The following is a 14,311-nucleotide window of genomic DNA, read 5'->3' on the forward strand; positions in this document are numbered from 1 at the left end:
GAATCCCAGACATATCAATTAACAGAAAGAGTTTTGTGAGGTGGAATAGTGGTGATTTACTGGAGATTTATGTAACAAACTGCTCAGTTACGTTGAAGCTGGTATCCCTACTTTCTTCAAGAAACAGTTCAGTGAGATCACGGGATGAATGAGCTTCTAGTTACCAAATGAGTCAGATGCAGCTGAATGGCCTCCTCTCTTTTGTTTCTTATGTTTCCTGATACAGAGTATCATTGATTACAAGTGATTTCAGAGCTGAAAGTGGTCAATGTAAAATAAAAAGAACAACCCATTTTTTATATGGTAGAGTGTCTGTTAACATGTTATGTCTGAGCTTATACTATGATGCTTTAAATAGTGGTCACTGTGGTTATCAGCAGCAAGATTCAACAACACTCCTTCTTTAAAGCTATAAGCATTCTAAAATAGGTATTTTACAACCTAAACAGAGAATGTTGGTAGATTAAGAAATTAATATGCATTTAGAATACACTGTCAACTCACAACTTACGTGCTCACCACTTATGCGGTTGGCTCTGGAAAATATATATTTATAAAATATTGCAAAAATGCTTTGTTCTCAAAAATATAGTGAGCCTTTATAGTCATCTTATTTACTTTTATATACTGTTTTTATACTTATATCTTGAATTACTCTAAGAGGTAAGTAGGAGGTTTTTATAAGGGTTATAGGGTAAAATTTGACTATGCAAATTTTGTTGGGAATAGAGTAGCCAATCAAACTTAACCTGTACAGAACAGTATGTTCCTTCAAGGTAACAGAAAAGCAGTAACACCAGAAAACTGTGAGGTACTGTAGTAGTATTGATCACCATGCTCTCCTGCTATAAAAATCTCATCTTGCCTGGGCTCTTTTGAAGACATAAAGCTCAGATTTAATTATATTAGTCTTGATAGCTTGATAAATTGTTCTCGTATGTATTTTCTTCTGGCTGATACTTTGTAGTATAGAAGTCAACAAGTAACTGTTAACACCTTTTTAATAATATCGGTTTTATAAATCTGAGGTGTAGCTCATGGGTAAATAAAATATGTCTGGATACTGCTGACACCCAAGTCATTGATAGATGTAATTGAAAACGCAAAAGTTGATAAGACAGAAAGTTTATTCTTTATTTGTATGTGCTCCCCAATACATCAAACAGCATCAGTAGTGTACAATTAAATGAACTCTAAAAGGAAACAGTGAAAGCAAGACATGATATAAAGAGAAATACAAGAAGTATAGCATTCATACTTTAATGCATGGGGAGTGCTGAGGATATATAATACCTGTATATCTATCCTATATATCTGTTTGAGGCTCAGGGATTGTCAATATAAAACTCTATAAAAACTAGACCATAGCTTCTCTTTGACCATAGAAAGCCTTGCATAAACATAGCAGCAATTCGTTAGAGGCAGCAAGTCAACAGGTAACATTACAAACAACAAAAAAACAAAAATAATGTAGCTTAGCACTATGTGCTTCAAAACTGTTAGCTGACAACTGCAACTACACACTACATATTGATATTTCTTTCATTTCCTAGCCCAATTTTAAAATGGGGAAGTCATATTTGAATTTAAAACTTTTCTTTTTACTGTTGAAAATCTGAAATTATACTACAACTAATATTACTTAATGCTACGTTTCACTGTGACGAAAACAGCTTTGTTTAGTGTCAACATTATTTTAGCTCTACATTTGCTGTGATTTACAGCTTAGTCAGGGAAACTTTGACATATACAAACTGCTAGTAAGTTTTAGTAAACTATTAATAATCCTAAGTTGTTTATTGAAAACATTGTCAAATGTTAAATTTACCTATTATTCCTAACTGTGGTTGATATTTGTGTGCTCTGTTTAATTGTGTGCTCTGTTTGAATTATTTTGTTACAATCTTAAGAATCTCTAGAAATGTTGGCAAATACAGTATTTAGTTATTGTTTCGAATTGTTTCTGATCAGATATACTACATGAGATACTAGAACATCAATATTTAATAAATACTTTAAGTCCTCAATCCTATATACAACTGCTATACTGTACATCAACACACAGAAGAGAGTATGAATCGTTGCACTGTGAAAACAACTGAAAAACTTTAAAAAGACAGATCTTTGCTATTGCAGTCAAATGCATTGTGGTTGTGATAATATCCTTTAAAATAAATAACTCTCTCAACCTTTTTCAGGCAAAATGAAGGACATTTTATACAATATTCTTTACATAATAGCCCTTGTAAGTCCAGCTTCACTTATTAAAAAATCCCCTTGCAAGCTCATGTGTTTTTTTTGGAATGTACAGGAACAAGAACATTACAGAATACTGCTTTTAAATGTATTGTTACAATACTTATGAGACTTCTAAATCTTTTCCATATTCTGTTTAACCATTAGCAACATAATATTACAGTACCATTGAATAAAATAGATTTTTTAAATTACAGATTTAATTTTAAGCCAGCACCATTTGAATTATTAAATAATTGTAAGTGGTATTGCATATGTATCTTAAGGACATATTTTTGGCAGCTTTATGTAGGTTATATAATTTATTAAAAAGAGAAACTGCACCAAAGTTTTTTTAAATTGAAAACCAGTTTGCAAAACAATGTAATTTTTTCCCTACATTTTTAGTTAAGGAATGTAGGTAAGGCGATTATACTGTATATAGTAGGCACCACAAATGTACTTTTAGAAAAAAAGTGATCAGCTTGCCTTTTTAAAAAATAATACTGACATTTTGCATATACACTATTTACAGAACAGCTGCATATGCTTATAAATATCTAATGTTGTTCAAATATATACTTTGAGAGAATCAGAAAATAATAAAAAATAAATGGATTCTGTAAATCTATATAACTAGAAACATTTCCTAATCTGTACCGCTGTGTCACCTCTTATAGCTTTAGCTGCTGTGCAATTGTTTAAAGCAACAGTTGGTTCACTCCTAAAGGATATCTTCGGTGTTTTTCCACACACTACTGTGGGAATACTGCATGTTCTTAACAGCTGCTGGAGGAATGGAGCAACACAAAAGTGAACCAGCACTTTTTTTTTTTTTCAGTAAAATGACTAATCTAAAGTTAAAGATGCAAAACATAGCTACATTATCTGCAATCGCAGAGTCCAGGTTAGAATCAGCTTGACTTCATCTCTCTACACCTAATGATTTTCTGGGCCACCCTCTTTCCCCCACTGTGTCTGACTTGCTTGACTCAGCCCCCAGGGGCAAAGGGACTGTTGCATCCCTGTGATGTGGAGTTGCTAGTGCACTAGCTGTCGGAAAAGGTGAATGTTTGGCACCTTTGCCGAAATGTCGTGCAGCCTGTCTGTGAGTCTTTCTGCTTGCTGGAGCAACTGTCTTTGATGGGGAATCAACTGATTTTGGCTCAATGGCAGCATGAATACCCTTCATGGTGTGGTCTGCTCTTGTGTGTGCCCTAATGTTTTGTATGGGTTTGCTAGCAGAGAGGGGAATGGAATGATTTTGTTCAGCAGAAGATAAGTTAGTGGTGATTCGAGAAGTGCGGGCAGAACCAAATCGGCTTTCTGGATCAGTGTCAGTAGCTTCAGACAGCAAAGAAGGGACAAGAGTGCCACTGCGCTTGCTGCAGGATTCACAGCAGAGTTTGTTGTAGCCTGGGATAGAGCAGTATCTGGCAAGCACCTCCATCTGACAAAATATAGACTTGTCTCCAGTACAAGGTTCATCTGCAAGAAAAACAAAACATACAATGATGCATGATTTGTTTCATTTCAAGTTATGAAAATATTCTTTGTATCTTGAACATGAAAGAAGCTACAAGAACATTTCTACTTCAGATACCAAGGTTATACTATACTGTATTTAGTGCTAGATAATGAACTATAGTGAGCATAAGGCATATTATGATACTGTGATATTAGTGTATATTGGAGGACCAAAATGAGAATAACTTTATACCAACACACTCAGTAAAATGTCATTGAATCTACACCAACCTCAAACACTTTTGACTACTAACTCATAACTGAATTGTATCAGAAAACAGTCTTTTCTCACAGATTACTATCCTTACCATTGCAGGGAGCAAGCTTGCATGGTCTAGTTGTCTCAGGTTTTTCTCCATCACACTGATCTCCAACGCGGCAAGTGACCGGCCTTTGTTCTACTCCCTCTCCACAGGTTACTGAGCACTGTTGAGAAGCACAAAAGTACAGCATTCATCTTCCCCCTTTTTCATACATGGTTGAACAATGTCACCCGAGGATTAGAAAAATGGATCTAACCTAATTTGTCTTGTCTCTCATGCAGAGGACCCAATTGTTCTACTCAGATAAATCAAAATTGTTGCAGAAAACTGGTGACAATTTTCCAACAGGATTATATTATCAGATTGTATTTTAATACTGATTTTAGTCACAAAATTCATCATCTCTTATTGTAAGCACAAAGCCTTTTCTAGCCCTGATTGATCTTCTTTTACGTCTTCTGCACAAAATAGATATATAGTTAATGATTACAACTGCTTCATTAAAAGATAATCTAGGCACCATTTCTACATGGCCAATAAAAACATTTATAAATCTTTATCACTTAACAGGGTTTAATAAATCTCTTTTACATCACCAGTTCATTCAGTTGTTTTTGGGCTTTTAAGACGTAAGAAAAAATAAATCAGTAATGTGGGTAAGCCGTTTCATAACATCACGAACAGAAAATAATGCCTAGTACCATAAGGATAGTTTCAACAGATGTAGAAAGATACATGATCTAATGCCAAAAAATGTAATATTTTTATAGTAACCCCCATCAAGATAAAATACAAATAATACCCTTATGTCTTTAACACCATATAAAGCTGTGTGGCTATATTTATATTAAATGAAGCTTCATAATCATCTTCCGCAAATACTGTAAGCAATCTAACCTCTGACCAAGATCCAGTCTTCCACTGTCCAGGGCACGGAACTCTGTTGCAAGGTTTTCGGCTTTCAGGCTTTTCTGCAGCACAGTATTTACTGTGAACAGAGCGATTATTCCCATCGTGAAGAGGCTGTATACAGCGCACGGTTCGGATATGGTAACCTGAGTTTCCACAGGTTTTAGTGCAGTGTTCCCACTCTTCTGCTTTCCATCTGTATTTAAAAATTATATATATATATTACAAAGCACCTGACCATTCTTAGCTTTTTGATTCTGAAAGACATGTACAGTATACACTCTCAGCTGTATTGCAGATGGTTGAAAACGAGCAATGGTAAAAAAACAACACTTAAGAAAATAACACTATTGCAATTTTATTTTATGATAAACCAAAGCTATGTTAATTTTGAGTGTACTAATTTTTGCCCTAATTACATTTCTGTCCCTGGGGAGGCCTTTCATCATAAGCTTGGAAATTTCCTTTGGATAAGTGTTCCCTCAAGCATCAGAAATGTGATGATACAATAGTACTTTATTTTCAGCATCCATTGCTGTGTACATGAGAAGACACCACAAATAAGAAATAAAACCACCAAGGCTACAGCCAATAAGTTCATCTGCATGATTATGCTCAACACGGGCTATAATCAGCTGCAAAACAAATGGTCCCTGAAGACTCCTTCTATTCTGGGCTTTCAAACCAACCTTGTGCAACCACACATAAGAGTTGCAGAGATAATTATTTCTACACTATTTCGCTCACCTGGAATTTTTACTGCAAGCTGACAGGAGGGATAATTGTTTATCAAGCTTTGAAATTACATAAGTACAGTTTAATAACCAAATAAACTAATCAAATTAGGGAATAACGGTGTTCCAAACAAAGGGCATGAATGCTTGCCTATGAATGTACCACAAATCACATTGAATAAATAAGCCAAATATATTATAAGTCAAAAGGGATAAAAAACAACCTTTTAACTTATCCATTTACATTATTATTATGTATATTTTCTATTTTGTGTTGTTGCTGTTGTCCTACTTTATATAACATGATACATTTAGTACTTCTGTTTGAAACCCAATGCAAATTCCTAGGTTTTATTTCTTTTTAATTATAAATATTCATCATTTAAATGTTTTAAGTATTTTATCATCTAGTTCATTCTACACACAGAACTTTATTATCAGTTCTTCCCTTTTCTGAATCATTAAATAAAAAGTCAGGATTTAATAACAACAGATTCAAAGAAGCAATCCAAAATAAAATGTAGGCAAAAAGAGTATCTGGATGTGCATGAGCAGCATATTTCATTTATGAATTCCAAACTAAGCACAAAACACTACATTTGTACAAGGGAGAGTGGAATATAATTAATTCAAAACACATCAGTGGTGTAAGGCTACAGTATATTCAAACTTTCCATATGCTTTGTAGTGAGAATCTTATCTGTTAAATAACATTAATCCTGGATAACAGAAGGTTTAATTTGTAGTGTTAAAGAAATTCAGGGGGAAAATGCCAATTGGAGTTTTTTTCTGGAAATGTAAATCTAAAAACACTCACAAAGAAAAAAAAGCAAATTATTATGTATAAAACAAATGAGCAGAAATTTTCTTAGTTAACTTCAGTAAATGCACACATTCTTTAGATTATTATATTTTATCTTTGTATTACAAAGTCTTTTAATATTATACTGGAAATCCGTTAAAAGCGCACTATTTGTTTCGAACAGACTAAACTTACATGCAGGAACAGTAAATACATTTAGTGATCTACTTATTGTGATTTTTTTTTGTTTCTCTGCTTGTTTTCCAATACCTTTAAAACTTTCAAAATTGATATAAAACGTTACATAAAATGTTAAAATGAGCACAAAGTACATATTTAAACCAAGTTAAAGCTTCACACTATATACGTGATATTATTCATTCAATGACTTCAATTCCCACCCACTTTGATTACATCAGATAAACTGACTACATATTATTTTATGAAGCATAATAAGATGCCCCATCTTTATAAAATAAGATTATTTGTTTCCCATCAAACTACTCAACCATTTAAATGTATTAATTTGACTCAACTTTCAAATTCACAGCATTTCTTTCTGGACAGACTTCAGAAAGAAAACACTAGACTAAGGATACTGAATCCTCTCAAACTCTGCTCACTATATACTGCCCACTCCTCTCTGATTTGTGGTTCTACCCCCCTTTTTATTAACCCTCTCATTCATTATTGTCAACATATTCCAGGTATGGCTGTAAATTTGGTTTTCATCCCACTGAATCTCTAAGCTCCTTTCACTGCAAATCATATTTCTCAAATCTGCTGGGAAACACAGTATTTCAGAACACACACATTTCTTGTACTGTACATAAAGGTGTGGGACATTATACTGTATATAAAAGTCAGTTGTTTAACCTAAATCTCCACTGAACTCCATGTTTGTGTCAAAACTCTAGATCTGAGCCTTTTGTAGAAACTAGAAACTACGTTGATATATGTAATATCACACTAACTATGCATCCAGAATGGCAATCTTTGAGAAATGGTTTTGGCAGTTAACAATCCTATTTGCAGTTTGATTCAATTTACTATTTTCCATATCTATAATATATATTGGCTCCAATATATACATATTTCATTTCAATCAAGGCCATTATGTTCCAGTCTCACTTACTGATGTGTTAGAATCTTTGTAATTTAAGCTTTCTTAAATCACAGTTAAGTAAGAACCATCCCTTCAGACCCCTATTTTTAGTAGTTGTTGTTACCGTTCCCTCCGGAACACTGTTGGCCAGGCATATTACTATAAGCTGGCATAAATGATCAAAGGATCAGAGATGTCATGCTGCATGCAAAGTTGAAAACTAATTAAAACATGCAGTTCATGGTATTATTAAATTACAATACGATAACATATTTAGCTAGATTTGCCTTTATAATTTTAGAAGAGAGGGTCAAGGTTAAACTACTTATATTTTAATAATTCATGTACTGTATATAAACATACTATTATTATGAATAATACATTGTTATCACATACTGGAAAATAATGAGTTCAAGTGATTTGTCTTAAAACTGATTAATTTCACACTTTAGCAATGCCTTTACTCAAACCTTTTCGTTCCCTGATCTCAATATCAATATCAATCTGATTCTTTTGAAATCTTTAGCCTAGATTTCCTCAGAAGAAAGAAGAAAAAAGACAAAATAAAAAAAATATTATGGGAATAATTTCTTATCCTTGTAATTATTTTAAAAATTTGTAAATGTTTATTTTTTTATATTGTTAGCTGTCAAATAAGTGTAAAATACAACAATAATGATAATATCTCAGTATATAGCATGAGATATATATAGCATGAAGACTTGGTGACTTGGTCTTGTTACAGTATACTGATTGTAATTTTTCTTTGTCTGTTGTAAACTACAATTGCCATTTCACAGTGTGTTAATTGTATAGTGCATGCCATCTATACAGTTTTTGTCTTCACCCAGGCAGATGACTCCTCCTGGGTTATATTTAGTTATGTATTGTTGGGAAAGTTGGGAAAATGCACAACTATGTTTAGGAGTAGGTGGTGGAGTTAGAAAACGTCTGCATTGCCTCCACAATTAACACTAGCGTGATTTAATGAATGTGCATTGGCAATTGTAATTTACAAAATCAAAGACTGTGGCTCTGGTCCATCATTTCTTCTTCAACACCTCTTACATTTAGAGAGGGATATAACACTGCTTTTCCCTTCAAAGAACACTCTGCAGACTAGTCAAATTTAGCTTTTGCTAATTCTAGTTGACAAATAATTCAAAACTGAATCAATAACCTGGGTTGCATGGACATACAGTATGTGTTCAACTACTCACATTCCCATTGAACGTACAGTATATCTTATATCCAGTTACTTTACTGTACAAGAGAGTAGTAGACCAGAATTAAGAATGAAGCTTTGCAATTAGAATTTAATAAATACATCAACCAGATTAATTTAACTTCAAAATGTCATCAGTGATTAATTGAAGAGTATTCACTAATTTTCAGTCAAAATAACACCCATATAAGTATATTTACTTGGAAGTGTCACAACTGCAATGCTAGTTTAATTACCAAACCTTACCAAATTAGTTTGTTATGAGTTTGACATGAATCACCATAAACTAATACAATTCAAATATTTTTAAAGTTGAAGCCTTTATAAACACAACAATGCTAAAAATCTGAATTATTTAATTGAAAATAACCTGAAGGTTTTCATTAAAACAAAACAAAAAATAATTTGTATCTGTTAATGGAATACAAATCTGAAGATTCAATTTACATTTTACTTTTTATAGCTGTTAACTAAACAATATACACTACAGCATATACAGTACTGTACAATCACACCATTGGTTCTGTTGGGAATTAAAAAGAAATCTAAATTGAGAAATCTGGGAAGCTGAAAAGCTCTCACACCTAAGCAAACAAAGTCTGGTTAAAACTTGTATCACCCAGGCTTTCAACTGACTAAAGCAATGTAGAAATCACTGGATTGAATCAGGGCGTCAACAATAAATGACAGGCTATGAAAAGGATTCCCCAAGGGGCTTTGAAAAAACTGCTAGTGTGGCCAGGATAAGTTGGATTCATACATCCTCAGAATAACCTCTGCTTGTCAAGCATCTGTGAGTCTACTGGCTTTCAGGGACCTGTAGACCTGGAGTGTTTAACTAAAAGCTTTCATCAGTTTTGTATCATATATTTCACTATAATTGGTGCTGTGTGAAATGATGCAAATAGTTTGACAGTGTTGGTAAAGCAATTTATAAACAATGTCAAAAACTGGAGGAAAATAAAATTTAAAAAGGCTGAGATACCAAATAAAAAAATGATAAAACTGCATGTACTGTACTGTATGTTGGGTACTCTTAAAATAGTGACAATCTTTGAGTGGATTGACACATTAGAAGGTAACCAAGATTAAAGGTAACAACAGATTCAGTTATATTTCAAAGAATAACAGTACATTGAGCTATATTTCAGAAATTTTAAAGGGATTGCTTACCTCATGACTAAAATCATAATGTGTCAAATTTTACCATTGTTAGGTTTTGATAGTTGGTAACCCACAATAACACTGGAACTAACCAGTGTCTTCAAATCAGAAGACAGCTAATACTGTATGCTACACTTCTCAGCATACATTACATTAAATTCTTATCTGAAACACATGGCACACCAAGCAGTTTAATTTTATATGTGACTAAGAAAAGAAGCCTAAATAGCTTTTCAAATATGATAAAAATCCCTACCACCCAAAAAAAATAACACTGTTCTCCAAATCCATCCATGTGAGGAACTCTCAGAGTGTTAATGCTTACTGTACGTCTTCTGAAGCATAAACTGCAAAGATTAAATAATCTAGAATACAGAGCCAATTATTCAGCATATTATTGACATTAGTAAGCACTGAAAATTCAGGACCTAGAGAACAATCTCTACCAAACAATACAGCAGTCATAACGGAGTCTGGCTTTAAAGATCAATCTGTCACTTCTGTGTATTACAGGGTATATACTGTAGATATTTAAGTTGTTCTCTATTTCAAAGAGTATTTGACACAAAACAATGACCACATAAATGTGAATTACCAAAACATCTTACATATAAAATCCTTCTCAATGTGTATCATAAAGCCATTTCTATATACTGTATGATTCAATAATTCTTGGGAGGTTGTACAAAATCTCCATAGTGTTCTAACAGATGAAGGCCTATCTGTTTTACAGGGTTTCAAGGGACTACAAAACACTTAATAAAAAGATGCAGCTTCATACTCACTGTGGCTGAGTGCAGTCCTGGAGATTGCACATCCTGCGAATTGGTTTGGGCTTTTTACTTGCTTCGCAGTGATTGCGGTGAACCATCTTGCTCTCTCCCTTTTTCCGGCATCCATATTTAGTGTATTGAAAACCTGTATTAAAAACAATTGGTACATTAACATTGTTAAACAGAGAACAACCTTAATTGCAATATCTGGAAGAGTATCCATAGAACATAAAATTTCTAATTGGAAAATATGGATAAAAGGAGTGCAAATAAGCTTAAATTAATATAATATCTCTCTCCTAAAAAAAACTTCCTTGTAGTTCCATAAACGGTTTTCCAATATTACTATGGTAAGAGTGGTATCAAAGGTTCAAATATTCCAGTGCAGATAATAAAGAGTCTTCAGCCACCACATGAAACATTTAACATAAGCTTCTTTAAACTAATTTTAGATTTTGTGTTTCTGAGTAGGTCATTCACATTAGGAAGCTCAGTTTTTGGATGATTTGTGCACAATTATAAATATGCATTTGTCATATCAGAAGCCAAACACTTCAAGAAAACTTGTAGAACAGAACGACCAGCTTTGCAAACTTTAATCTCCAGCAGTGACCCTCATCTCAAGGAATTCTCATTTCTGACACAAAGACACTGCTTCCAGCAGTGATAATGATAATGATAATCTTCATTATTTTGGATATTTTCTTCACTGTTGCAAACTGTCAGCATAATTAATACTTCTGTTCTGTGGAACAAAAAATGAGTTGCTAGTATAGTGCATTGATCCTCCAGTCAGGACTAACTTTCCAGAGAAGCCCTGGATTGCTTGCAGTGTGTCAAAAGATGAATGGCTGCATGGGTAGGTGAGCTGGAAACGAATGTCTCTTCTTCCTTATTCTCCACATGCAGTTTTCTTTAATAAGAATATCTCTTTGCCTGTGTTGAATCTTTTGGTCTCCTGAAAGTCAGGGAAAATAAAGATGTTCCCATGCAAATAAGAGGATTTTTTAAATAATAAAAATATGTATCATTTATGAGTCACTGCTGGAGAACAATGTTCATGACATTGAAATACACTACAGCTCACCTACTTACTTTAGCTATATTTACTGTACATATTCATAAATAGTTCAAAATGATTAGAATGTATGCAAGAACCAAAACATATTTAATCATATGAGGATGTGATTGGGGTAGCAATGATATAGGCATGATCTCTACCATGAATATCTAGGTAGAGAAGTCATATTACCTCCAGCGCAGGGTTGAGAGCACTGTGACCAGCTCTTCAGTGCCCATTCATAGGCATCTTCCTGGATTACATCATTATTACTGATATTAGGTAAAGAGTCCTCATGTACAATATATTTGTACGTCAGGGTAGATTTGGTCTCATTGTCCCGAGGTATGATCTAAGGGAAGAAAAAAAAACTGAAGTCAAAGCTTCATGGTACTGAAAAAACACACACATCAATGTTTGGATAGTGCATGTTAAATCATGTTAAATCAACATGCAAAACTATGAAGATGTACTCAAGACAAGCCTTTTTTAAATTCCATCAATACATGTCATCTCTTTGTTGACCTACTAAAGCCCTTCTTGAGCCTCAAAGTCTTGTTTATATAATGAAACAGTTGTCTGCTGACTTCCAGTATTAACAGAAAGTATTGACTGCCTAAATTCCAGTGGAATGAATATGGAGGCTGATGTCAGATGGCTTTCATATGTGTAAGAGAGCTGCAACAGTCATCTCAGAGTTTTTAACACAAATCAAAGGAGACCAGTTAGTATAAAGCAGCTTCTTCATAATTTTGATATTAGATATGAAATACACATGTATGCATGGATTTATTATTCTTTTGGCTGACATCCAAAGAATGAAAGTTATCGCTGGAATTAGAAATGGTGCTGACAAATACAGTATGGTTCACTCATTAAACATAAGAACTAAGAAGGGCATGATTCTTCATAAATACACTTTGCAAGGAACTCATTCAAGCTCTCTCAAGCAACTCTTGGGAGGTAGGGAACAATAATTTATTTTGATTATCAGAATAACCTGGGAATTTTAAAACACTGTATATTTTATTTAAAGGACACAAGTGAAGCTATTGTGTGTGCTTTTAAAAGCACAAACAGGAGGCTGTTATTTATGAGTTGTAAGACTACGGGACAAGCTATTCAGCCATGTTAGAGCTGATCTCCTGATTTCTCTCAAGAACCAGCTGGTTCCTTGGATCAATTAGCTATTACCAAAAAAATAACCAGATGTTCTTTTCTCAATTGTAACCATTATTATTTTTTAAACAATTCAAAATACTCTTGAGTAAATACAAATCAGAAATCAGGTAGGCAGAACAGCTGCAATCACATTGAGCATCTCATTCTCAATTCTGTAATCTGCCTAACCCAATGGACACTTGAGGATCCATATACAGTACAGTACCTGTACATGCTTTGAGCAAGATCAGTCTAGGCTGTAGTACATTCCTTTAAGGTTTCTCATTGAGATAGTAAGAAATAAGTGTTATCCTACTGAATTTACATCATTCACAGCTCTCTATAATTGAAATCCAAACAAAAACAAAAATGTTGCTTCCTCAAAAATGTACGAGAAATTGAAATAAAAACAAAGACAAAACTGATATTTAAAATGCTAAGTATGGCTTTTGGTGCTACTGTACTTCAATGCCAATGCCTTAAAGGCAGCTTACAGTAAGTCACTGACTTCTTAGAAAGAGTCCCATGTCTTCTAACTGTAAATGGGAACCATTTATCTAAACACAACATTGGTTGAATAACATAACATTAAATGAGCAGATTTTTACAACAGTGTTACAACAGAGTACCGATAAAGATGAACACCACAATGTAAAATGTATTTACATTTAACTCAAATATGTCACTATAACCTAAATACCTATTTTAAGTATGTTAAAAATACTGTATATAACTATAGCAGGGTAGTTTAGTACAAGAGCCTTGATTATTTAAATATTAAAATATTAAACATTATTTTTTGTTTGTAGTCAATTTTAATAACTATTCTTTAAATACATACAAAAATAACTTCAAATAGTTTTGTTAAAATTTGCAATGTGTAGGAAACAAAGTTGTCTTAAGGACTTTTTTATTGTGTGTTTCTTTACTTTTTGCCTCTACTGTTTCAAACCAAATGGACACAATAAGAATATTTCATATTATTTCAATATTTGCTGTTTATATATCTTACACATTAGAGTGTGGTGAAATACACAACATTTGGAGAAGTATTCACAGAACAGCTTTACAAAACTCTCTTTGTGTCAGTGATGTACTAGAAAGAGCAATTATAACAAAATAAGACAAAATAGCTATTCAGTTAATATCTTTCTCCTTATAATGGCTACTATGTATCTGAACTTGGGCATTAGTGTCATTTCTTTGTGCTTGCCAAAGCATGTCATTTATACATTTTGTCTTGCTGCTTCAGGCAGTTCATTTTCAAGTGCATTTGGTTTCACATTGCTAAAGGCCTCCTTCAAAGAGAACAGATTTACTTTGTGTGGTTCTGTATTCTAGTGCAATTTCATG

The 14,311-nt window shown here is 33.3% G+C and overlaps 1 protein-coding gene across 3 annotated transcripts in view; it reads right to left on the reverse strand.

Moving 5' to 3' along the window:
- Positions 1 to 1,109: 1,109 nt before the first annotated feature.
- Positions 1,110 to 14,311, reverse strand: part of adamts3 (ADAM metallopeptidase with thrombospondin type 1 motif, 3) — a 101,511-nt gene continuing 88,309 nt past the window's right edge. For all 3 annotated transcript variants that reach the window (XM_088629031.1, XM_088629030.1, XM_088629032.1), the window contains 5 exons: positions 11,990 to 12,149; positions 10,750 to 10,882; positions 4,923 to 5,130; positions 4,071 to 4,188; positions 1,110 to 3,723 (listed from right to left, as the gene is read on the reverse strand). In XM_088629031.1, coding sequence (XP_088485157.1) covers positions 3,161 to 3,723; positions 4,071 to 4,188; positions 4,923 to 5,130; positions 10,750 to 10,882; positions 11,990 to 12,149 — 1,182 coding nt within the window. In that variant the 3' untranslated portion in view covers positions 1,110 to 3,160. The remainder of the gene's footprint in view (positions 3,724 to 4,070; positions 4,189 to 4,922; positions 5,131 to 10,749; positions 10,883 to 11,989; positions 12,150 to 14,311) is intronic.

The sequence above is a fragment of the Lepisosteus platostomus genome, chromosome 4 (assembly GCF_059453375.1).
Source record: "Lepisosteus platostomus isolate fLepPlt1 chromosome 4, fLepPlt1.hap1, whole genome shotgun sequence".
NCBI classification, from domain to species: Eukaryota; Metazoa; Chordata; class Actinopteri; order Semionotiformes; family Lepisosteidae; genus Lepisosteus; species Lepisosteus platostomus.